Here is a 27,670-nt window from a genome sequence, read left to right on the forward strand (position 1 = left end):
AGTAAATACAATAGTTTGCACATGCATAATATTTGCCAGTTTTCCACATAACAGTACAACCCCCACAGGGTTCTCTGTCATCATGTTCCAGGACCTGAACCCTCACCCCCACCCCCACCCCCACCCCAGAGTCTTTTACTATGCAATACAACAACTCCATTCCAAATTCTTCTTATCTTATTTTCCTTTTTTTTCTTTTCTTTTTTTTTTGCTACCAAGTACCGCCAAGCTGGGACTTAGCAGCAACTGTTTTAATTCATTTAATTAATTTTTTCTTCATTTTTATGACAAAGACAGAAGGAGGGAGGGAGAAAGAGAGAGACCTGCAGCATTGCTGAAGATTCCCCTGCAAGTGGAGACTAGAGAACTTAAGGTCTTCGGACATGGTAATATGTGGACTACACCAGGTGTGCCACCACCCAGCCCTACAGGAGTTTACTCTTCTATAGATAAAAGTTAACTTGTCATGGTCCGGGAGGTGTTGCAGTGTTAAAGCTTTGGACTCTCAAGCATGAGGTCCTGAGTTTGATCCCCGGCAGCACATGTGCCAAAGTGATGTCTGGTTCTTTCTCTCTCCTCCTGTCTTTCTCATAAATAAATAAAATCTTAAAAAAAAAAAAAAAAGTTAACTTGTCAGGGCCAGGCAGTAGCGCAGCAGATTAAAGGCACATGGTGCGAAGTGCAAGGACTGGAAGCTCAAGGATCCCAGTTCGAACACCTGACTCCCCACCTTCAGGGGATTCCTTTCACAACCGGTGAAGCAGGTCTGCAGGTGTCCATCTTTCTCTCCCCCCTGTCTTCCCCTCATCTCTCGATTTCTCTCTGTCTTATCCAAAAACAACAACAATGATACACAACAAGGGCAACGAAAGTGTAAACAATTAGCCTCCAGGAGCAGTGGATTCTCAGTATAGGCACTGAGCCCCAAGGGATAACTCTGGAGGCAAAAAAAAAAAAAGTTAACTTGCCAATTACAGTAAAAAAATTTAATTTCTAGGAAGAGCAACCATATTTTTTAAAAAAGTGGAAAGCCATCCTGGTATGATTGTGGTTAAACATATATCAGGCTAATGATGTGTTTGGGGTGTTTATGTTTCATGATACTGTTAAGTTCAAATAGATATTGGGTTGTCGGAAAAGTTATGATGCATTTTTGCATAGAAAAATCATGTAATACCTTTATTTTGTTTTTCTTGCCTCCAGTCACTGAATCTGGGTGCTGGCACTATGAATCCACTACTGCTAGTGGTCTTTTTTTTATTATTATTTATTTCATAGGATAGAGAAATTGAGAAGGGAGAGGGAGACTGACAGGGAGAGAGAAAGACACCTGTAGACCTGCTTCACCACTTGTAAAGCATCCTCACTGCAGGTGGGGAGCAATGTCTCAAACCTGAGTCCTTGTGCAGTTTCTTGCACTTAGAATCATGTGTACTTAACTGGGTGCACTTTCACCAGGCTCCCCATCATGACTTTTCCAGCAAACATTAATAGTAGAATTAAACCCAGTTGTTCTGTAACAGTCCACAACATTTCTTTTTGCTGAGACTCTTGAAATGGGTTTCTGTACAACAAGCAGTATGTGTGTGCACATGTATTCACCACATGTTACTGCTCTTACTAGTTTATCTTTTAAGACCATTTTGATATTTTACAAAATTAACATAATTATTCTCCTAGTTCTTCATTTAACTTTGGAAAAAGTAGGGACACTGACCTTATAGCTGTTAATTCTTACAAATGCACAATGATCAGCTCCCTTTTTCCCCCCATATGTTATCCTTTAATCTTACATGTGAGAGTGTAGAGCTAGAAATGATGGGTGACCCCAGCTAATGCCTAATATATGTATCAAGTCTTAAGCAACCTTGCATTCGAATTAAATTGGTAGTGTTGGTCAGTGCATTTGTCTTGGTTTGAGTTAGGCCCACCAAACTGCCTTGATCTTTTCTTGTCAGAATTATGGAGTCGTTGAAATCCATTGCACCAGCATTAGGGTCTATACACAAAATGTATATTAATAAAATTTGAATCCAAATGATGTGTTTTGCAATTGTGTGAAATTCCCTTGGTGTTACATGCAGCTGTTAGTATTATGATATGGTGGTGTTGGCGTATGCCTGGATGCTTTACTCCACTGAAATGGCTCCTACTTACTATTGCCTGCTTGAGGAGCTACTTATATACTTTATGGTCATGACTTTTTAAATTTGTTCATTGAGTTTTATTTTGTTAATTTTTCTTCTGTTGGTTCCTAAACTTGGTCTTCTTGGTCCTGTCCATATTAGGTTTTAAACTAAGATAGATTCACTTATATAGACTTGATTCAAATGCTTCTTCTGTCACATATCTATTTTCAGTTTTTAATGTCAGATGCTATCTTTGCATGGTACTTTTTATTAATGTGACAAGATTGTTGATCTGGACATTTATCCCAGTAAACCGCAGATCAAGAAATCACTCATTATTTAAGTTGTGAAGCTTCTTTACTGTTGCTCAAATAATTGTGGAGTCTTGTTATATTTTAATCTATTTTTATTCAACTGCAATAGCCAGAAATAGAATCCTTCTGGAAGTAGGGAAGATCACAGTATCTCATGAATTACCCAAGCCATCTATATATGACTTTACTAAATTCAATTAAATCTTTTTTTGTTGTTGGAACAAGGCCTAACACTTATTTCACCCTCTGTTCCACTTTTACCATTCAGAGACACACAAACAGACACACACACTACGAGGAGACATTACAGAACCAAAATTTCCACTCTACCACACCTTTTACACTACTTCCCTAGTGATGCCAGGGCTTGAGCCTGTTCCATGCACATGACAGTGCAGATGCCTTTCCTGGTGAACTCTCTAGCCAAGCAATTGCTTCTTTTAGAGAGTTTTAAATAAAATCCCTCTAACTGCTTTCAAAATTTTTGATCCTGCTGCCAAAATACTTATTATCTCAACTGAACATTGAACTTCCAACTGCCTTTTTTTTTTTTTTTGCCTCCAGGGTTATCATTGGGGCTTAGTGCCTGCACTGAATCTACCACTCCCGGCAACTATATATTTTTTTCCTTCCTATTTTTATTTGAGAGGGAGGGGAGCTAGAAAGGGAGAGAGAAAAACACCTGTAGACCTGCTTCACCACTCATGAAGCATTCCCCCTGCAGGTGGAAGGACGCTTGAACCTGCGTCCTTTGAGCATGGTTATATGTGTGTTTAACTGGGTGTGCCACCACCCTTTCCCCCCAACTGCCCTTAAAAAGTCCTCTGGAGATAGAACTTCTGAATTTGGCTTCTTAACTGTTATAATAAATAAGGCTTGTTATAACTTGCCTGCTTTCCAGTGGAAAGGCACTGGATTTCTAACTTTTTGTACCCTAAGCAGGCCCACTCCACAATATGTTGATACCTTGAGAAAGAGTGGGCCACTTGTAAGTATAAGCTGTGCTCAGGAGTTCTAGTCCTCCACACCCAAAGCAGACATACCTTAAATGAAATAAGTCCGTACTTGTCATTATCACTTATTACTTGGAACTCTGATGCATCTGTGTCTGAAAAAATGCTTAGTCTTTTCTCTCATGGCAGCCTGCTAGGTGTTGTAATTTCCAGGCCTCTGGATGTTGATTTATCATCTCACAGCTACTTTGTAGTTATAGACCAGAAACTCTTCATCATGACCTAATTTTCCTCCCATAAATATCACAGTACATAATAAAGGGTACACCACACACATTACAGAGAGGTACCTAATCCTTATAAATTGCAGGAGTATGTGACAGGTGGGATTGGAAGAGGTGTAAAAATCTATGTGTGACATGAGTAAGAGCAAATTCCACAAGTATCAGTGGTTTGCAATGTCAGGATGGACCTGAGTAGGTGCCAGTGAAATACGATTTTTATAGGCAAATGCCAGTGTTTCTGTAAGCAGTTAAGACCGATGTTTTGCAAAGAGAAGTAATTAAATTTACACTTATAAATTAAATCCTTATGTCCTGACTGCAAATAATTCATTGTTGAAGTCCCAATTATTTCCTTTCTTATATGTTATTGAATACAATGTCTTCTGAACACTGTGTCAAACTGTGTTCTATATTTCAGTCCTCACCACAGTTCTGGGGTTTTTTTTACAGATTAAGCATCTATTTGAAGGTCATAGAGTTACATAACTTGTTCATAGTCACAAAGCTTGTAAGTGACTAAAATTAAATCCATCAGTTTCCAAACCTTATACTCTTTTTGTTTTCCTCTGTCTCTCAGCTTTATAATAGGTATAAAGACCACAAGTGGTTGAGACCCAGACAGGGACAAAGCTATCTAAGTCTTAGTCCAGCTATATGTAGCCTCAGACAATCAGTTAATTTCAGAAAGTCTCGTTTTCCTTAATTACAAGATAGCACAAATAATATCTTCATTACAATAAGGTTATTTTGGGCAAAATAGTAAGATAGTCCATGCAAATGACGTAGCTGAACAAGCACTGAACAAATCTTAGTGAGTTTTTTTTTGTCATTTATATTAGTATTGTCTGCCTTCTCTTCATGAAGAACTAAGTACTTAAATACACCCACACGCGCGCACACACACACACACACACACACACACACACACACACACACACACACACATATATATTCACATTATCTCTCTTTAGAAGCTGCACAGAGCAGATGCTGAATCCTCACCTGCACAAGAAAAAGAGGCATAGAGGGCTAAAGACCTAAGTTAAACCCAAGTCTGTCTACCGCTAAAGCCTGTTTTGTTTGTACCTGTGTAGTAACTATAAATTCTCTCTCCTGTATTTTTTTTCTAATGATACAGTAGTGATGCTGATATCAATGTTAATAAGGTCAGTGAAGCTGTAGGTGTTGCTCACTGACTATGCAGTGGAAAGAGGTCACAGCCCAGGTCTGTGTGAGGACCACAGTGCTGCCTGACTGAGGAAGTAGTACCTTTTTTTTTTCTTTCAAATTTGCTAATTCTACTTTTAGGAACCTTAAAATTGGGGATGCTTGGCAAAGTTATAATTTTATTCTTTTAGTCTTATTTTCCAGTAACTTCCAGCTTTGTAGTCTTAGTAAGTTTTGTTTTAAGGCATTTCCAACTAAGTCAGAATTAATTTTTAAGTTTGAATAGAATTAACAGGCTACATCAGGCACAGCACAAATCCTCACCCCTTGTGTTAATTTGGAAAGTCTCTGTGAAATGAGGAAATTGTTCAACCACATGGGAGAGATCTATAAATCCACTGCTCACAGATTATATGAGCTCATGCTTCTATCTTTCAGCAGGGTCATTCATATAGTCATTCTTCTTGGCTGAATGAAGGAAGCTTTACTTGCTTCTCTAGAAATCATCTCTTCCAAACAAAATAGGATTGGAATAACCGAAAACTATGAATAATTCAGATTTACATCAGAATTCCAGCTCAGACTTTTAGCACAGAGGCAAGCCCTTGGCCTGAATAGAAAATGACCAGCTAATAAGCCAACTTTAAACAACTTGCATGTGTTGAAGTTTCAGAATTAAATGAGCAACAGTAATCTGGGGGTGGTTGTCTTAGACTCTTTATTAAAAGTTTGCACCATATATTCTGATTTTGATTTACAAAGGGGCCCTTGTACCTTGGAAACACATATGTAATAATACTGACAATAGTCTGGTACTTTTCATCTTGTACTCACTGGCATGTTACTGCATCTGGTCCCGAGAACAACCAGTTAGAGCTGTTCAGAAACATGGGCTTAGCTCAGAATGAGACTTAGCGAGATGGCTTTTAACACAATAACTCTTGCCTATGACAGAAGTCTCCTAGAACTGAATCTATCTATGTTGATTCTTTTAGAGAAAACAGCCAGTTTGAAGAGTGAAATTGTCACTTCCTGCATGGCTGTGAATGAACACTGTTCTAGAAGCCATTTTTCACACATATATCTAGCTCCATCCTTCCACAGACTTATCGTTCTTCAGCATTTACTAATTTTCAGGAAAGAATAAATCTTCACACTTTTTGTTATCAGTGGACAATAAAACATGCATTATCTCATTCTCAGTAGCTCAAAAGGGAAAGAATTCAAAGGTCAGATATAAGAAGATAGAGACTTATCACTAAATCTGAATTCATATTCATTTCCAAGTGTTTTTGCTTAGGGGATGCCAGATATGCTGATTTTGAGGTCAGAGGCTAAAATATACCATTTTTCGATGAAATCCATACATGGAGGTTTTCGGGCACTGACTTTGAAGTGATGATTGGCTGGAGAAAATATGCTGAAGGAATAATGACTGCTGAGGAACTGAAGAGTGTAGTTGCCCCAACTACATTTCCAGGGCTTCATTTCCTGCTCCCTCTTCTGCTTAGCTGTATGGCCAGCCAAGAAATCTCTCATTGTGGAATAACCATCCTATTTATTATACTGAGTTGACCAAGGCTTAGTGATAGTTACACAAAGTGGGAAGCACAGTGCCCTGGAAGGTAGAGCACTGTTTCAGTATCAGTAATGATCCCCCACAGCATTATTGTCTACTAAGAATTGTCATGGCTCACCACTGTTTGGGGGATAAAGTGAAAGTTTAATAAGGCCTCTGAAAGACTGGTTCTTAAGCATATCAACAGCTATAGATTCTCTTTTCTTCCCTTCACTCAGAATAAACCTGGGTATGTATGTGACATCATTGTTTGGGGACAGAGGGAGAAGCAGGGGACAAGTGTTTTTTGTTGTTTTTGTTTTAGGTACCCCATTCCTCCTCACCTCAGTTGAACTCATATCTGTAGTGATTCAGTTTATTTTGTTGAAAACTTCAGTACCCTAGGGAAAATATGATAATGCTGTTTTCAAACAGCTGTGCTTGGGAGCTAGACTGACTTAACCAGCTGGCTGGCATCATTGGAGCCCAAAGACCTGCCAGCCCATGGAGAGCAGCTGTTTTGGCTGAATTTCTTATAATTCTTATGACTCTACTTTGTACCTGTCAGTTTCTGACTCCTGCTTTTAAATATGCAGACAAGAGAAAAGACCATAAGAAAGATTCTGATAACTTCACAGGTAAAAGAATGATTTCACAGGTAAAAGAAATGGGGTACAACCTCTGTCTTCTTGTGAGTGATTACGTCAGAAGGACACTAGTGACTAACTCAGAAGAATAAAATGATAGGGGCTGGATTATATAGAGAAGTATTGCACTACCATATTGAATCATGTTTGAAGATTTTTTTAGTGAAGGGAAAATTATCACAAGGTTAGACAAGATATACAGTGTTCAAAGCTGTGTTAAGTGTATAATATCGGTTGTGGAAAAATGTGTTTTGGCATTAACTGAGAAAGTTCAAACAAAGCACTTAAACTAGTATCTCTGGCATGATAAATATCCAGTAAATCACAACACCTTATGCAAACTGTAATTAGAAAACATTTCTGTCCTGCAACAATATGTCCAGAGTGCCTGGTATAAAGTAGATATTCAACTGTTTTTGTTGGTTGAACAAATCAGTACTATTATTATAATATGCATTTTGGAAGGACTAGAAAATTGTAGATGTTGTCATCTGCAATTACATCTGTAATTGTGGCAACTTAACCTCTCCGCCTCAGTTTTTCATTATAAATGTTGAGGACAGTACCTTCTGCTCCAGTCATGGAGAACTGTATGACCTTCTGGTCAAACACATGCAGTGACTAGGACCAGGGCTCCCTCACTGAACAGTGACTTTTTAATCTGTGATAAACATCATTGAAGTGGTAGCTGTTATAGTTATAATCCTGCTATGCCCTGGGAGGTAGTGGAGTGGCTAAAATTCTCATAGATACTATTCACTTACAACTCTAACAGATCCCTCTCTTTACCTTTACTGGTCACTTATATCAGGAATGTCTTCATTAGCCCTTCTATGGGCCTCTCCATAACCTTACCCTCACTACAAGCTAGCAATGGTAAGGACTTTACCACTCTCTGAAGGGAGGCTGGATCATTCTACTCTGCCACTTGAGGAAGATTGGTCCTGCAATATGTGCAGCCTAAAATGTTCCTGGCTGTGACCATGAACTGTGAGTTCAGATTGACAGGAAACAAGAGGTTATATAGGCTCATGTGCTAAATATAAATACATGGGTTCTGGGTCAGATCAATGTAGGAAACAGTTAATCTATCCATATATTTTTTGAAGTTTGAGACCCAATCTCTACCCTAACTCAGCTTATTATAAATCACTAACAAAAATATATTTAAAAATAATAATTCTCTCGTACTTGTACTATAAAAAAAGACAGGAACTGTCATCTTTGTCTTCTCATTTTTTGCCATGCCTTTTTTTTAATAATAAAAGTTTAAAAGAACAAAGCTGACATGAAAATGTAATCCAATTGTTAAGACAATGATTATCTGTAAATAATGGAACTGCAAGAGCTTTTCTGGGGGGCTGGGTGGTGGCACACCTGGTTGAGTGACATGTTACAGTGCAGAAGGACCCTGGTCCCCACCTGCAGGGGAGTGGTGAAGCAGTGTTGCAGGTTTCTCACTGTCCCTCTCTCTCTCTCTGTCAATTTCTCTCTCTGTCAGTTTCTCTCTCCCTCTCAATTTCTGGCTGTCTATGTCCAATAAAGAAAGATAATTTTTAAAAAGTTAAAATTACTGTTTCCTTTTTGGTGCTTTTCTATATTTTTAAAACTGTCTTTAGTAATCATCAAGGAAAGGAAAAACAACCTCCCACCTACCCCTATTTAAATAAGAAAAAGACAACTCAGCATCAAAGATAGCACTGAACTGCTGAATTTAAAAAGTATGCTTCCTCTGAAGATGATTGAGAATTTGTAAATGGTGCCCTACTCTGGGGTACTTTGTGGGATGTAACTTACATATAAATTTCATATTCTAAGAAAGTTAAGAAACAGTTACTAAGATGATAAATGGAACAAATGAGGAAAAAAGTAAAGGGATGTTGATTAATTTATTCTGTACATAGGCAGCATCAAAAAACTTTGGTCCTGTTAATAAACACTGGCTCATCTCTAGCACAGCTGCTTTCCATTTCTCCTGGAGAGAACAACAAATAGATGATCAGTGGAAATCTCAGCAAAAGGGTCAAACTTTAGGAATAGAAGCAAATGGTTACTAAACTCTGGGGTAAGTTTCAGAAAGATGCTGCTTAGTGCCAGTTCCTAGAGGTATTTAAAAGAAAGTCCTGGGAAAATGCTGTTGGTCTGTTCAGGTCTTACTGTTTTTGTTTTTGAGTCATCACCAAGTTATAGCAGTCCAGGCCTGAATTTTTCTCCCACTTCACAGTTGCATATAACCTGTTTGTGAAATTTCACTTGCAGATATTTAACACCGTGCCTGATGTGCCTCTCACCAATGCCCAGCTGCACCTTTCCAGGAAGAAAAGCAGTGACTCCAAGCCCCCATCCTGCAGTGAGAGACCCCTGACACTCTTCCATGCTGTGCAGTCCACAGAGAAACGTGAGTCGCCTTGACCAGAGCCAGCACAGTGCTCTGAGGACAGCCATGCCACCTCCCCAGCATCTCAGCATGCCCACCTCTGTCTCTCTATGTCCATGCTCCCTAGATTCTGCAGTTGATGAGACAGGAAGCAGTATTAGTATTGCTGAGAATGAAAGTTAAGGATGGCTTGCTGGTTAGAATTTTCTTTCCAGAGTTCCTGTGGGCAACAGCAGAGCCTCTTTTCTCCCAGCTACACATTCAGAGCTCAGCTCAGGCATGTTCTTCCATTCGTTTGTTAGCAGCTTCCATAAAACTAGTCTCCTTGCTTTGTTCAGCCTATAATTAAATGCTTATTAGTGTAAATCACATGTCTCACTAGACAGTGATGGCAGAACCTTGTTTTGCTCATTCTTTTACTCCACCTCTCATAGGGCCTGGTGCTCAGTGACACTTTATGATGTGAGAAATTAATTAGTGCATTAATTAGAGAGTGATACCTTCCTCATTCCAAATAGCAAACTGTTGTTACCATCATCATATCAAGTCTTCTTTTTTAACCCCAGAACTTCTTAGTTCTTTGCAGTGATTGGGTGACTGAGACCTATAATATCTAGCTTGTTTCTGCTTCTGTATTAAGAGTTGAGAGATTGGAGTGCTACATAAAGTCAGTCAGGCCCAAGTTGGCAGTAGATGAACAAGCCTTTTACCTTATCTCAGCCTTAGTTGGCTCTTCTGTAAAGTAGGGGGTAAAAATGTCTACCTCACACAGGGTAAATGAAACTGTGCAGTTAAGTATCTGGCAGAATGGTTAGATTTGGCAGAGACTGATAGCTGTTGTTATTATTATTAGTTATTGTTTAGTCACATGCAGATACCAAGACTATTTCATTTGCAGAGTTAATATTTACATGACGTCTGATGCCTGCCAGGTCCTGTGAACATAAAAACAGGACTCTGTATTTAAGTAACGCACAGTTGAATAATAAAACAGACAAATAAATACAAAATAATATATCAGTGCAACTATCACTGTCATAGAGATGAGAATGTACATTCAGAGAGGTCGGGTGGTAGTGCATTGGGTTAAGCACACATGGCATGAAGCACAAGGACCAGCATAAGGATGCTGGTTCAAGCTCCAGGCTCACCCCCTATAGGAGGTTCTATTTCGTGACTGGTATCCTTTGCTTTTCGTGTGTATGTGTGTGTGTACACATGAGTGTATTTTTTTATTTCCCTGTATTTAAAAGGTAATGAATTTCCTTACCTTAACTCCTGAAAACAAATCTTCTCTATTCCAAGAACACCACTATACTTAAAGATGTCATAATATCTCAAAATATGCCTGCATTATATTTTGCTTTTATGAGTTAAGCTACTCTTATCATCTTCTTTGTGATGAAAGGTTTGTCATCTTTCCTTAAGATAAATTTCTCGAAGAATATCTAGGTCAACAGATAGGCAGTTCTAGAGTTTTGACTCCATCGTGGAATTGGCTTTCCTTCAGATGATTACTGTGTTCATCTTAAATGTGTGACTGGGGCCATTTCCCCTGTGGTCTGCAGGTGACTGGACCCCTCTGAGTATAACAGGGAAGGCTTGTTACAAGCCTTGGCCTCAGCCACATCTGCCGTATGCAAGGCATCAGGTGACATGCTTCTCAGATTTCCAAGGAAGACATGATTGCCTAATGTTTTGTACTAAAAAATGCACAGTTCAGATCAAGACAGGTAAAACAGTAACAGTAAATTCCTCTAAACTTAAAAAGAGTGCCGAGTTTGGGGTTAGAATGAAGTAGAAGCTGCTTTGGAACAGGTCTTGCAGCATATTCTGGCTGAATGTAAGAAAGAAGATGATGATTAGGAGAAAATCAATTAGATCTTTGCCCAAGATTAATTTTATCACACTGAGCAGACGATGAGAGTCAAGAATGTGTGAAAGTAGACCTGCCTAAGCTGCAGAACAAGCTGGTGTGTCTCTGGCCAGGGACAGTGGACGGCAGAAGGATGAAAGATGCTGGAACAAGAAAATAACATTTTTCCTGCAAATGTTGGAAAATGCTCCCTGAAAACAGGAGTAAAATCTCCTTGTTAACTTCCCGCAACGCCTTCTCAGAGAAATAATATATATATTTTTATTGTTGTTGTAGTTATTGTTGTTGGATAGGACAGAGAGAAATGGAGAGAGGAGGGGAAGACAGAGAGGGGGAAAGACAGACACCTGCAGACCTGCTTCACTGCCTGCAAAGCGACTCCCCTGCAGGTGTGGAGCTGGGGGCTCGAACCCAGATCCTTACGCTGGTCCTTGCGCTTTGCACCACGTGCACTTAACCCGCTGCGCTACCGCCCGACTCCCAGAGAAGTAATATTTTCATTGAAAGTATATCAATAATAGGTGTATATTCTTTTCTATTTTGTGGCCTACTTTTGAAACCCCCCTTTTGTTACTTGAATTCAGATCATGTAAGAACTGACTCAGCACCACATGAAGAGTGTGTGAGTTGATGCTGCAAGGAAGACTAGGCCAGGAGCTAGAAGGTTCTGTTTGCACTTGTCCCTTATAGGTTGTAATCCAGGCTCCCTTCTCTGTTAGATGAGCAAGAGTGCATGCAAAAAAAATAATAAATCCTTATCTATTTGTGCTCTTCAGGAAATAAAATTCTAAAAAAGTAATTCTAAGGGGTATTTGTGCTTCTCCTTGTCCTCTGGCCTATGGACAAAGATAGAAAGAACTGAAGCCCATAAAGGTAATTTGTGAGGGAAAGTTTTGTGATTCTATAACAACAGTAGTGTATTCCACAGTACATAGCAGTGATTTTATATTCCACTTTTCAACTTTTGGAACTCTTTCTATACCTAGTTCAGTACATCCCAAATTTAAATCACTTAATTCTTTGGGCCTCACTCATGTAATTCGTGTGCTTTGTTTTATAATTCATGTCTTTAAATTGTTTTTAAAGCAACTCAGTTTTTTCTGTGGTCTGCCTATTCAGTGCAATCTCTGAAAACAATAGTTTGATGGTCTCAGTGTGTTGTTCTCTATTAAATATTAAAATAAATATGTAGTAACTGAGAAAAAGAATGTTCATTTACATCTGACCCTAGAATTGTCCTGTGACTCTTCTGTAGAACATATCCCATAGTTTGGAGTTCACAGACCTTGCTTTGAATTTTTAAGTGATTCAGATCCTTCTGCTTAACATAAATATACAAGCTTCTGTTTCTTTTTTTTTTTTCTACTCCAGGGTTATTGCTGGGCTCGGTGCCTGCACCATGAATCCACTGCTCCTGGAGGCCATTTTTTCCCCTTTTTGTTGCCCTAGTTGTTGCAGCCTCGTTGCGATTATTATTGCCATTGTTGATGTTGCTTTGTTGTTGGATAGGACAGAGAGAAGTGGAGAGAGGAGGGGAAGACAGAGAGAGAGGGGGAGAGAAAGATAGACACCTGCAGACCTGCTTCACTGCCCGTGAAGCGACTCCCCTGCAGGTGGGGAGCCGGGGGCTCGAACCGGGATCCTTACGTCGGTCCCTGCGCTTTGCGCCACGTGCGCTTAACCCACTGCACCACCACCCGACTCCCAAGCTTCTGTTTCTTTTGTCTGCTGGACTAGAATAAGGCTCAGCTATTATCAGTTGGTTGTTTATATGACTTTGGGTGTTTACCATTCATCTATCAACTTCATGCTATGCACTTTTGGACCTTTATAACTCCTTCCCAGGCTTAGTGTGGCATTACCTATCTCCAGGGCCTTGCCACAGAGTAAATATCTTGATAGAAAGACCCTGCTTCAGTAGACACATGCATACAAGCACAAATAGTCCTCCTCCACCTTTAGACTTGATATATCCTTTTCAGAATCTCATCTACTCTTATATCTGATATCTTAAATATAATTGAGCTTTTTATCTTCATATACTTGTAATTTAATATTTTCCCTGTATTTCCTTGGTTAACCCTGTCTTCAGTCCCTAGTTGAAATGCTGACAAATATGGAAAGTCCAGAGCAGTGTAGTGGGTTCTGCCCTTTGAAAGATTTCATTTTGTTTGTGTTTTTTTTTCTTATCATCAACACACAGTTCTCTCTCATTTCTTGGCTTGTCCCCTGCTCTGTGCAGAAGTTGGAACTCACTGTTAGCCTGAGATTGTCATAGAAGTTTCTGACAGATTAGTTGATACTCATAGATGTGTGTCTTGTTTTCCAGAAGTCTTTTCTTGTACATAGCAGACCAGTTATATGAGTAAGCTTCTCCACAAGACTCTTCAGCTTTAGTCTATGGCTGGGTGTAGTAGTGGAATGGTCTTCAAGATATTTATTTCCTTTTCCCAAAAAGTGAAGCAGCCTTATGATGACATTGGTCTTTTCTCAAAATGAGGAACTAGATACTCATCTCACACTCCATACTATGTAGGGATTTCAGTCAAGGAACAGGGCATCATGTGGCCCCTCATAGACATTGTGGTAAAAGTGAGGCCAGAAATAAAATGAAAATAACTTCTGAGTTTCAGAGTTTGTGGAGAAGAACAAAGTAAATGATGATGGGAAATGAAGGATTTAGAAAGCACCATAGTAACAAATGTAAATCATTAGGTAGCCACTGAATATTTTATTGAGGAGACTAAATGCCCAAGTTGCCTATGTAACTGCCAAAGGAATATTTTCTGAAAGGGAGAATTTTTGACAAAGGTACTAGAGGAAATGACAATCATACCCTTGCTCAAGGACAAAAAGATAACTGTGAAACTTTACAGAGAGAAAATAGATGAGAGTCTTTGTGTATACAGCAGAGTATTATTCTTGTGTCTAGAATGGAGGAGTAGACTATGGAAAGATAGGTTCCAAGACTGAACTTAGAAAACATTTCCACACAGAAAATGACTATATATATCATACAAATAGGTTGTTTATCTTAGTGAAATCTCCTTTACCATCCACAATTATATGACATAGGCATTATCTCTACTTTACACTTAGAGGAAAACAAAACTTTCATTAAATAATACACTCAGGGTCACATAGCAACAAAATAGATTTGAACCTAGGCATTCTGACTTCAACTACACTATTAAGCAGCCACTATCCCTCCTTACATTTATAATTTGCAGGATCACAAAGGAGGATATATAATTATGTTAGGTTTGGCTTTTGTGACTTAGACTGCAAACCCAACTTTTATTTTCCAGGAAAATTGTTTCCAGTTCCACTCCTGTGAACTTAGAGATCTCCCTATAAAAAGCTAGGAAGCATTTATAGAAGGATACATGGCTTTGATAAAGAGCCACTAAGCCTAGCTAGATCTAAATTTTCTTTAATCACAATAACAATAAAGTAATTATAGCTCAACTAATGTGCTAATCAGCCTGCTAAGCTCATTATTCTTTCATCTGGTCTATACACTTGACAGCTACCTCTTTAGGTAGGTCCTCCTTATTGACATTTTGTGGACAAGTAAACCGAGGTTGCAGTAGTTAAGCAGCCAGTCACACCACTGGTGAATAGCAGCGGAGGAAGTTGTTCCCAGGTAATCTCCCTTTCCCATGCCATGTTGTCTCCAAAAGGATGCCTCTGTCAGTTCTTGAGTGACAGAAGTGAAAACCCTGCTAGACTGAGCTTACAGAAGCCATTAAAACCATCTGTCCCAGCTTCCAGGGCTGCCATGGGGGCAGTTGAACTATACTGAATGGGTTGCTTAATATGCATGCTGGCAGGAAGCAGCCACCTGACAGCCACCCCTCCAAATCCAGCACTAGCTATGCAGAGAGCAGTGTGCAGTCCTTGCTAGCGTTAGTATGCTGGGCCAAGGCAATCGCTGTTATTTGTGATCACCTCAGAGCAGATGGAATGAGGTTTTTCAGCTGTGCTTGCCAGATGAATGGTGGCAAAAAGATTACTATTTAATCTCCAAGTTTCCACACAGATACGTCATACAGCAGAAATTGGATTGCTCTATCTAGGTGAAAGGCACTGACATACAAGCTGTGCCCTTTCTGGACAACTGTAGTAGATAGAATCATAAGTATTACAACCAATAACCAGGTTTTGCACCTTTTCTTGCAGGATTTCTTCCAAGAAGTTTCATAATGACATTTAGCACTTTTTTTGTCCTAAATTCTTAGTGCTTATACTGAGATATGAAAATGTGTTTCTTGGAACTGTGGTTCTTAGTCTTGAGTATGAATTAGAATCATGTGAGAAATTTGATAAAAATACAGATGTCTGGAGTCAGCTAGATAGCTCATTTGCTCTGTCATGGGTACAACCCAGGTTCTGCCCTAGTCCCTACCTCAGTGGAGGAAGCTTCAGTGTTTTAATATATTTCTCTCTATCCATCTCTTTTTCTCTTTCTCTTTCTGAAAAAGTCTGTCTAGAGCAGTGAAACCTTAGTAACAACAACAAAAATACATATATCTAGTCTCTTCCCAATACATACTGAATCAGAGGGTCTTGGCTGGAGGTTAGGCATCGGTGTTTTAAAAAGCATCCTGGTGATGCTGCTGCCAGCTCAAGGTAAAGAAGCACTGGCTTGGGGGAGGGATAGTCAAGATTGCTTGTCATCTATTATTACTATGATTAATGAGCCAGTGCATGAGAGTACTTATCATTGGCCTTGAACCTAGTAAGCACCTAATAAATGTTAGCTATGGTTACAATGATTATCATTAGGCAGCAATTTTACCTTACAATGTGACTCTGAAAATGCATCCCCTCAAGGACTTGCAGATTACAAAAAATAGAGGGCCATATCTGAGAGTAATATACAGCTTCCTTGGCCCCAGAAAAAGTCCATTTGATGCTCAAGTGTAAATACGTCAGCAGCCTGGTATCAACTACACAGCATTGGTAGGGGGTGGGAATGTATTCCTAGGCTTTGTTTTACATGGATCTTGTTAACTAGCTGCTGGGATTATAGCTCTGATTAATTCTTTTAGTTCAGTTAATTCATCCTGGATCCTCTCCCAGACAGGCCTAGTGAGAGATCGAGAATTCAGCTTGTATACTTCTTATGTGTGTGTTCCTTGTTGAAAATAACTAGGAATTCACTGTTTAAAGGCTTATGTAATGCTTTCCTTGAGCAGTCAGAACTGCAACATGTGCCTTTTTTCAGGTTACCTCTGCAAAGCCTGGGCAGGGCACCCATTTATTTTGACAGTCTTATTTACCCACATGGATTCCTATTATCACATGAACTGTAAGGTGTAGTGTGGCTCTTGGCTTACTTATGTATGGTTACCATGTGTGACTGAAAATAGCATAGTTGATATATGTTGGTCTGCTTCTAAGACCCCTTCTGTTTCATTGGTGTAATCCCCCCCCCCTTAACACTCTATTCTATTTACATAACCACTGTTAAATAAGTACCGCCCTGCCTCCAGGGCATTGATTTAATCCTCACTGTGTTGCACGCTTTTTCCTTCTCCCCACCCCCTATCCTGCATACATCCTCTTCGGACCTGACACTTCTGTCTCAGGATATATAAGGAAAGGATTGTGATTAGAGATAGTTTAAGATTGTGCCGCATTCCACATGAATAAAGACTGAACTGCATACCACTCAGCCATGAGTCCCTAGTGGTCTAGTAGCTAGGATTCGGTGCTTTCACCGCCGCGGCCCAGGTTCGATTCCCGGTCAGGGAACCAAAGTGTGGCCCAGAGCAAAATGTTACAGAGACAGAGAAACTGTCTCATGACAAATGAGTAGAGGCTTTGGGAAACCTCTTCATAATTAGAAAGGCAGCCCATAGTGCATAGGTATACAAGTTTACTTATCTTGGGGATGGGCAGGTTAGGTCCCACGTGGGCTGGGTGCCATATGCCAGTCCCTGTTCAGGGTGCCATTATGCTGGGCTAGCTTCATGGGCAGGAGAGAGAGAGACGACCAGGGACTCATGGCTAAGTGGTACGCAGTTCAGTCTTTATTCATGTGGAATGCAGCGCAATCTTAAGCTATCTCTAATCATAATCCTCTCCTTATATATCCTGAGGCGGAAGTGTCAGGTCGGAAGAGGATGTATGTAGGATCGGGGTGGGGAGAAGGAAAAAGTGTGCAACACAGTGAGGATTAAACCAATGCCCTGGAGGCAGGGCAGTGCTTAGTTAACAGTGGTTATGTAAATAGAATAGAGTGTTAAGCAGGGGGGATTAAACCAATGAAACAGAAGGGGTTTTTAGAAGCAGAATTTAGAAGCAGATCAACAGATATAGGCATTAAAATGATGCTTGGAGAAACAGGGATAGTTTACAGGTTAGGGTGACTGCTTTGCCATGTGCATGACCCATGGGAATGGAGGAAGTTCTTTTGGTGCTTTTGTGTCTAAGGAAGGAAACAAAAGAGGGATTGAGGAAGGAAGGAAGGACCTGTGGAAATCTTAAAAAAAAAAAAAAGCTCAAGATAGATCACTGAATTAAAAAAAATACCATGGGCCAATATATTTGACATTTCTGAGTAAACAAAGTAGGTTACACATTAAACATGTTTCTAAAAGTTTACTTATGCACATTTCTGTATATAGAAAAACTAATGGATATTTACACACAGAATACACCTTGGATATTTGTTCGCATTTCTGTACTTGCTATATTGGAGATGACTGCATATGCATTATATAGTCACCAATTTGTTCATTAGTCAAAGCAAAACTCTAATCATACGTTTCATTTACTATCTCAAACCCATTTTGCAGTGAGTCATAGTATAAAAATAGGTAAATAGAAATTTTCTTCCTAATGAGTAATAATGTAAGCAGTTTATATGTGGGCTTCCTCAGATTTCAGGGAATCTTGAATTAAAGGAAGAGCATCCCCATTCAAAAGTAATTTCTCACACTGAGAAGAGGACTATCTTGTGAATAGTAGATATCATTTCATGTTTGATCATTCACCTTCCTCTTCAGCTACTCACTAGGCTTTCATTCCTCCCTTGTGTTTTGGTTTTGGTTTTAATGCTATTTCAGAATGAGTTTCCCCATCATGCCTCCATATCTTATTTCTGTGATTCTATTAAACCCCTGGCCAACCACAATGAACTACCCATCCAATCATGAAATCCAATTTTATTCACATTCTTTCCCTTTGTAAAGAAAAAGTTCTTATGAGCACCATGGGAAGAATAAGTCAGTCAGTTCACATAGGACGAAATACAGTGATAGTTCTGCTGAAGACAGCCTGCCAGAGGTTGTAATAGCATGTACTGTGTCCTATAGTCAAAACAACTACATTTTTTCACTTTATCAACTCACTTGAGCTTCTTCTACTGTATTTATTTATTTTGAGAATGAGGAAACAAAGCACTATTCCATCATTAACATTTCCACTATCAAATCACTGCTTCCATTGCTGCTGCAGCTGTTCCTCTTCCTCTTTCTCCCTCCCTCTTCCTCTTTTTCCTTCTCTCTACTGACTGAGACAGAGAACACAAAGTACTGCTCTACCTTTTATGGAGTATTACTTGTTTTATCTTTTCTCTCATTCAACACTAGGGCTTGAACCCAGGACCTCACCCATACAAGCCAGGTCTTCCACCACCAACCCAACTCCCTCAGCTAACTGCTTTGAAAAGGACTAAGTTCATCAGCAATCAAAATACTTTATGAGATTTTTTTTGTAAACGTTACCCAATGTTTCTATGTAGCCAGGTTCATGTTTCAGAACTCCATTATAAGATCATTTTTATCATACGGAGACCTCAGATTTTAATATGTCCTAGAATGCCACTATCAGCAGCAGCAAAAGCTACTAAAGGAAGATTTTCTTCAGAAAGTCTGATTTCAAGCTTCCTATGTACTTGGGTGTGTTTCCCAGAGATGGTAAACTCAGAAACTGCTGTGTACTCATCATTTTTTATTGCAAAATTCATTAAACTGCCATGCTATTATCATCCTATCTTGTCAAGATGATACATTACAGACTTCATTGCAAAACTTTAACAAGCAGGAGAAAGTAAACCTCAGCACAGCACAGAAAAGCCTCTGGGTATTTTGCTTTTGCCTTAATTTTTTTTTCCATAAAGCCCTAAGTCTTTACAAAACTTTCAAATGTCTGGCAACTCCCTTTTCTCCCTGTTTGATCTTGTGGAAAAGGTGTTCCCTCCTTTGGACTCTTGAGCGGCATCATTAGCTGCTATTTAAGAACAATCATCTTCCCTTGTCTTTTTGATAGCTAGTTGCAGAGGCACCGTAGAAAAATGAGGTGCTAGCTTATATTCTGATTGAATTTCATGCATGGTGGGACTCCCTCCCAAAGTGACATTGATGTTTGCATTCCCAGCTTGTGTATTTGGTGGACCAAACGTGTTCAGACCTGCTGAGGCATGTGAATTTGGTTTGGCTCTCTGTGTGCTTTCCTGGCTTCGATTCTGGGTTCTGTGATAAACAGAGACCATGCATCTTGTGTGTGATGAGGTTGTCATTAGAATGAGCATGAGTTACTTGGTAAATATGGAAAGTGAAGTAGCTTAGATCCCAGATTTCCATGGCAACCCCCAGAACAAGTACAATATCACCAAAATTGTTCTGTGGCTTTCTTTTTTTAGTTGCAGTGATTGGGTTGCATGCTTATGTTTTTCTGCTCCTGGTTTGTACAAAAATAATAATAGTAGTAACAATAATAATAATAAAACATTCTTGCACCAAACTAAAAGACACTGGGGTGGGGGGGGGGGTTCAGGTCCTGGAACAGAAGGCAGAGGAGGACCTAGTGGGGATTGAATTGTTATGTGGAAAACTGGGAAATGTAGGGGCCAGGTGGTGGTGCTTAAGTATACATGTTATAGTGTACAAGAACTCCCAGGTTCGAGCCCCCAGTACCCACCTGCAGGGGGAAAGCTTCATGCACGAATGGTGAAGTACTGGTGCAGGTGAAGCTGCAGGTGTCACTCTGTCTCTATCTCCCCTCCCCTCCAATCTCTGACTGTCTCTGTCCAATAAATAAATAAAGATAAGTAGCTGAGTGGTGTGCACCTGGTTGAGCTCACGTGTTAAAATGTGCAAGGTCCTGGGTTTGAGCCCCTGATCCCCACCTGCAGGGGAAAAGCTTTGCAGGTGGTGAAGTAGAGCTGCAGGTGTATCTCTGTCTCTCTCACTCTCTGTCTCCCCCTTGCTCTCAGCTTCTGGCTCTCTCTGTCCAAAAAAGAAAGAAAGAAAGAGAGAAAGAAAGAAAGAAAGAAAATGATAAATAAATATAATAGAAATAAATTTATTTTTAAAAAGATAACTGGGAAATGTTAGGCATGTACAAACTTGTGCTTTGCTGTCAACTCTAAATCATTAATCCCCCAATAAGGAAATTAAAAAAAGAAAATAAATAAAATAAAGTTGGGGTTAAATTGATATGTGGAAAACTGGGAAATGTTATGCATATACAGACTACTGTATTTTACTGTCAACTGTAAGCCATTAATTCCCCCAGTAAAACAATTTTAAAAAGTAAAAATAAATAATAATAATAAAAACAGATTCTGCCCACAGTAACCAGCCCTTTGGTTTCAAGGACATTAGTGGTCTCAGAAGTACCTGAAAACCTGAGTCACATAAAACAGACTCTTTCCTAACTAACAGAATGCATATTGATTGCTTCTTGTTACCATAAAAATATATTAATAGACATTTGTAGAGCTTTAGTAAAATGCTTGGTCTAGGTACCAGGACGATGAGCTGATGAGGCTGATTTCACAAGTCAGTGTGTTGCTTGATTATGTTCTATGTGGGTAAAAAAGGTGAAGACATGCTCTTGCCCTTGATCACTTTGCTTTTTTAGGGACCAAGAATATTGAACTTGCGACTTCTGGTAGATAATGTGTTCACAAAAGCATCCCAAATATTACCTATACATGTTTACAGTTGTTAGAAGATTCGTTTTATCTTATCGATTTCTTGTTTCTGTTCTCTTATTTTCGATGACTAATATGAAGAGAGATTGTTGTTGATGGACACATGAGAAAGGCAAGCGTTCTCACTGAATTTTCAGCCAGTTTAGGAAATACTTTCTTTTAGGCACTCTTTCTCTTTTGGTCATTGAAAAGGTTCTTGTTGCTTTGACTTATAATTGTGATTGTTTCTCTTCTCCAGTCCACTAGCATGAGCATTTTTTTTCTCTCTTTAACAATGTAACTGCCACTAGTCCCTCTTACCGTCTGGTGAAGATATCAGAGCTAATCTGAATCATCAGTGACTCAAAGATGTCCTGCTCTAATATTTAAATAAGTCGGTTAATTTTATATTATAAGTCTCCTAGAATGTATTTTCTCATTATATTGTTCTGCCAGGAAAAAGCACACCTACCTGACAGAAATTGTCCTTTTTTAAGTTATAGTGTTGAACCATTTTCTTTTTTATTTCTTAATTCATTTCAAATGTTTTAGAATTTGCCTTCATCTAGTTTGCCATAACCACAAAAATGTTTGATTTGCTATTCATTTCACATTCCACCCCTTATCTGGAGTAAGACTTACCTTCCTAACATGTGCAGGGAGGATTTTCAGTATTTTAATTTATTTATTTTTCTTTTTTAAATTTTATTTATTCATTCTTTTATTTTTTCCTTTATTGGGGGATTAATGTTTCACATTCAACAGTAAATACAATAGTTTGTACATGCATAACAGTTCTCAGTTTTCCCCATAACAATACAACCCCCTGTCATCCTTTTCCAGGGCCTATACTCTCCCCCCACCAACTCTAGTCCAGGTTTTGCTTAGTGTTTTCTCTTCTGCTCTTGTTTTTCAACTTCTGCCTGTGAGTAAGATCATCCCACATTCATCCTTCTGTTTCTGGCTTATTTCACTTAACATGATTTCTTCAAGCTCCATCCAAATGGGCTGAAAATGGTGAAATCACCATTTTTAATAGCTGAGTAGTATTCCATTGTGTAAATATACCATAATTTGCTCAGCCACTCATCTGTTGTTGGACACCTGGGTTGCTTCCAGGTTTGAGCTATTACAAGCTGTGCTGCTAAGAACATATGTGTACACAGATCTTTTTGGATGGGTGTGTTGGGTTCCTTAGGGTATATTCCCAGGAGAGGAATTGCAGGATCATAGGGTAGGTCCATTTCTAGCCTTCTTAGAGTTCTCCAGACTGTACTACACAGGGCTTAGACCAATTGACATTCCCACCAGCAGTGCAGGAGGGTTTCTTTGTCCCCACAACCTCTCCAGCATTTGTTGCTGCTACTTTTTCTGATGTATGACATTCTCACAGGAGTGAAGTGGTATCTCATTGTCTTTATTTGCATTTCTCTGACAACCAATGACTTGGAACATTTTTTCATATGTTTCTTGACTTTTCAGATCTCTTCTGTGGTGAATATTCTGTCCATGTCCTTCCCCCATGTTTTGGATGGGGTCATTTTTTTTTCTTGTTGTTGAGTTTGACAAGCTCTTTATATATTTTGGTTATTAAACTCATGTCTGATGGATGGCATGTAAAGATCTTCTCCCATTCTGTTGAGGGGTCTCTTTGTTTTGTTTGGATAGTGGCATCTTTTGTTGTACAAAAGCTTTTTAACTTGATGTAGTCCCATTGGTTTATTCTTGCCTTAATCTTCTTTGTAATTGGATTTGTTTCATTGAAGATGTCTTTAAAATTCATGCAGAAAAGAGTTCTGCCAATATTTTCCTCTAAGTATCTGATAGTTTCTAGTCTAATATCCAAGTCCTTGATCCACTTGGAATTTACTTTTGTGTCTGGTGAAATACAGTGGTTCAGTTTTGTACAATTCCCCAGCCCCCACCTGCAAAGGGGACACAAGTAATCAAACAGTGCTGCAGGTCTCTGTTTCTCTCTCCCTGTCTCCACATTCTTTCTCAACTTCTCAATTTCTATCCCTCCCAAAAAATAAATAAAATCTAAAGAAAGAAAAAATAACCATGAGAATTAGTGGCATACTGCAGGCACTGAGCCCCATTGACAACCCTGTTGTCAAAAATTAAATTAAATTAATTTTTTAAATTTTTGATAAAATATTTTATAAGAAAAATTCTTTATAAGTAACATTTTCTTGAACTGTGACTTTAATGTTTTGTCGGTCAGAGGTTTAGTCTTAAATTGTGAATAGTCTCCAAAGGAAAGTAATCATATGAACAAATAATGTGTGCAGATAATAAATACTGACACATCTGAACAAAATAAGAAGGGATTAGCATAAGGGTCGGCTAACTGAGCACAATGTTTGGTATCCAGTTGGTACTCAACAAACATGTATTGCCTTAAAGAAAATCGAAGAAGATTTTATTATATATACTTGTTTTCCTTTTCTTTGTTATTATTTTTTTAAGATTTCTTTCTGGGGCCTAGCCAGTGGCACGCCTGCTTAAGTATGCCTATTACCATGTACAAGGACCCAGCTTCAAGACTCTGGTCCTCACCCACAGGGGGGGAACTTCAAGAATGTTGAAGTAGTATTGCAAGTGTCTCCCTGTCTTTCTCCTTCCCTCTCCCCCTTCCCTTTTAGTTTCTCTGACCTATCAAATTAATTAAAGTTAAGAAGAAAACAAATCTTTAAAATTATTTAGTAGACTTGTTTCTTTCCTTTAATGAGAGAAGCCAGAAGGTCACTCCAGAATATGTAGCACAAGGGATCTAATCAGTGACCTCAAGTATGCAAGTCCTCTGCTCTACCTACTGTCAACTTCGGAATACAGTCTGTTCTTTTTCTAATCAACAGGTAGACAGGAAAAAATAAAGAGAGATAATGTCTTGTGAAAATGAATGCACTTTTAATAAAGTCTGGTTTTATTTTTTTCAAGCTCATAACCCTCTCACGAATGAGTAAATAATCACAAGAGAAATATAAGCCAGGGCTAGCCTACTAGAGAACTTGCATGTCTAAGGCCCCAAAGGTTAGAAGTCTAATTCCCAGCCAGACCTGCAAAGCCAGAGCTTATGTCAGAGCTGAGCACTGCCCTATCCTCTCTATTTCTCATAACAAATAAATCATTAAAAAGAAATATAGGATATAGTTATGCTCACTTCTGGACTATGAATTCAGAGAATTATGTGCTGTAAACTTAGTTTCAACCTAGAGTTAAAAAAAAAAGTATTCATCTCCCATATGAAGCATAAAATACCTATAAATGAACCCCAAGTAAATGTCATTCTCACTCCCCTTTTTCCTGGTCTTGGGTTCTTAGTCTTTTGGGACTCTTGCTATGCTGTTTTGTACAAAGGAAAATTTTACTTATACTGATTCGTGCTAATAAGTGACATGCATTCCCTCAGTGATCTCCTAATTATGTAACTTTAGAGCTATTTTTCTTCCTAGTAGCAGTTTCCATTTGCAGGCCCTATTATAGTCCTCCTGCATAGAGGTTCAGTGTAACTTTTTAAAATTTTTTTAATTATCTTTATTTATTAGATAGAGACAGCCAGAAATTGAGAGGGAAGAGGGTGATAGAGAGGGAGAGAGCTAGAGAAACACCTGCAACACTGCTTCACCACTCGTGAAGCTACTTCCCTGCAGGTGGGGACTAGGGGCTTTGAACCTGGGTCCTTGTGCTCTATAACACGTGCGCTTAACCAGGTGCGCCACCACCCGGACCCTCAATGTAACTTTTTAAGTTTCTCTTTTTTGTTGTTGTTTCTGTTTGGAACTTAAGCTCTGAAATATGAGTAGTTTTATATTTCAGAAATAGTTTTATTTTTCAGAAGTGTGTAATCTACATTTTTCAAAATCTGCTTGTAGGGTCAGTGAAATAGCTCACTTGGATAGTAAGTATACTATACAATAGCTTTGCCATGTGCACAATCCAGGCTCTAGCCCAACCTCTACTGCATTGAAGGAAGCTTCCATGCTGTGTGTGGTCTTTTTCACACTCTCTCTGTATTTCTCATTAAAAAAAAAAATCTGCTTGTTGTCCAGGGATCTCCCAATAGCCTCATGGGTATTTTTAAGTCTTCTATGAGGCTATAGAGAGAACATTAAACACTTGCCAAGTACTTGGAGGTAGGGCAGTTGAGGTGTATGTATGTGTATATTCAAAGTGAAGCTTACTCTACTATTGTATAAGCTTAATATATTTTACAAATATTGTTAGTGCAATGGGGAAAGGTATTTTTTACATATCATCCCTCTCTCTTTACTATCTAAGGAGACCTGAGTTCTTGATTATCATTGGGGGACAAAAAGGGGGTCACAAAACTTTGATGATGGGTGTAGTGTGGAACTATAACCCTGTATCTTACAGCCTTGTAAATAAGTATTAAATCACTAATTTGGGACCAGTTGGTGGTGCACCTGATTGAGTGCTTATTTTGCAATGCACAAAGACCTGGGTTTGAGTCCCTGGTCCCCACCTACAGGGGGAAAGGTTTGCAAGTGGTGAAGCAGTGCTGCAGGTGTCTGCTTGTCTCTCTCACTCTTCGTCACCCCCTTCCTCTCAATTTCTGGCTGTCTCTATTCATTAAATAAAAATAATTTTTAAAAATTAGTTACTAATTTAAAAATAAGGGGAGAAAACTTAAAAACAAAAAAAAAAACATCTGAGTTCAAATGTGGACTAAAAAACCATGTCAGTGAGACCAGTCTCTCTTATGATATAGTACATATCAGACTCTTCTCAAAAAGGTCTAGTAGAATTGAACCTAGGTGTGATATGCCTTAATAAATGAACTGATGGCTAGAAGCATCCATTTATTTCAATATGATATGTGTGTAATGAATGTGGGACATGAATGACATTTTAAGCCCTTAATATTTTGTTATAGCAGTTGTACCTATGCAATGTCACTAAACTATTCCAAAATATTTTCTTCAGCTCCAAGTTCTAAAAGATAGGATGTTGTTGTTTTATGCAAGCAACATTCTGAAGTCCCCCCCCCCCTTTTTTTGCCTCTGGGGTTATAGTTAGGACTCCATGCCTGCACCACGAATCCAGTGTTACTGGAGTCTATTTTTTTCCTTTTGTTGTCCTTGTTGTTTTCATCATCATTGTAGTTATTGTTGTCATTGTTGTTGGATAGGATAGAGAGAACTTGAGAGAGGAGGAGAGAAAGATAGAAACCTACAGACCTGCATCACCATCTGTGAAGTGACTCCCCTACAGGTGGGGAGCTGGGAGCTCGAACCGGTATCCTTATGCCAGTCCTTGCACTTCTCTCCATGTGCACTTAACCTGCTGCGTTACCACCTGGCCCCCTCTTATGTATTTTTTTAATGAGAGAAAAATACAAAGGGAAAGATAGAGAGAGAAAGACCAGAGTACTGTTTAGTTCTGTTGAAAATGGTACTCGGGATTGAATGTGGGACCTCAGAGTCTCAGGCATGAAATTCTTTTGCATAACCATTATGCTATCTCCCCAGCAATTTTTTTTTAAAGTTGGGAGTAAAAATGTTTTACAGACAGGTATTATAAAAAGATGAGAAAATATACCCATGTGTCAACAGCTGTGCAATAAACCATTACCCTCCTCTAATAAAATGATATTTTAAAATAATAATAATAACATATTGAAGTTTACAAAGCACATTCTTGCATATGGTCTCACTTGATCCTCATGACAGCTCCTTGAGCTGTGCAAGGTACTGCTCATTCTCTCCACTTATCTGCATTAAATTGGAATCACTAGGTAAGTAAAGATTGCCTGAGGCCCCACAGTCAAGGGTGGAGTCTTAAAGATGACTCTTCCTCCTGGTTTAGGAAAATTCTCCAAGCATATTAATGATTACTTGGAACAGAAACTGATATGGAGTCAACCCAGAAGGGTGTGTCTGGAGAAGCAGTCTGGAAGTTAGACTCCTGCATCTGTGTCATAAGGAAGTTGATGGCCAAACAGTAGATATGGGGAGAGGTTATAGAATTGGAGATAGGATATGACCTGGATAGTCAGGACAGTATTGGAGGTGGAAGTTTTAGATTTAAAAGTAAATGTTTCACAAACCCAGTGGATTTGATTGAGTGTGTTGGGGTCTATGAAAACTTCTCTGGGTTCTGGACCTCTTCCACTTAAGACTCAATTTATGGCAGGGCTGCTCTAAGGAAAAATACTGTCATGAATAAAAGCGGTCCTATTGACTAAGTGAGGTGGAGTACTCTAAATTTTCAAGTCATTTGTTCCCCATTCTCATTTTTTCCCTCTTGTAACTCCTTTCCTTTTCTCAGCTTCATTAGGACCAGAGATCTCAATCCAGTCTCACTATTTGTAAATTTGTGTTTATGTAGGAAGAGACTAGTGCTATAGATACTATTAATGGGCTGGGGAGACAACATACTGGTTATGCAAAAGACTTTCATGCTTGAAACTGTGA

At 39.0% G+C, this 27,670-nt stretch overlaps 1 protein-coding gene across 7 annotated transcripts in view; it reads left to right on the forward strand.

Moving 5' to 3' along the window:
- Window positions 1-27,670, forward strand: part of ARHGAP26 (Rho GTPase activating protein 26) — a 567,323-nt gene that overhangs the window by 437,119 nt on the left and 102,534 nt on the right. For all 7 annotated transcript variants that reach the window (XM_060180212.1, XM_060180211.1, XM_007518998.3 and 4 more), the window contains exon 19: window positions 9,312-9,450. In XM_060180212.1, coding sequence (XP_060036195.1) covers window positions 9,312-9,450 — 139 coding nt within the window. The remainder of the gene's footprint in view (window positions 1-9,311; window positions 9,451-27,670) is intronic.

Source organism: Erinaceus europaeus, chromosome 2, assembly GCF_950295315.1.
Source record: "Erinaceus europaeus chromosome 2, mEriEur2.1, whole genome shotgun sequence".
In the NCBI taxonomy this organism is placed as follows: domain Eukaryota; kingdom Metazoa; phylum Chordata; class Mammalia; order Eulipotyphla; family Erinaceidae; genus Erinaceus; species Erinaceus europaeus.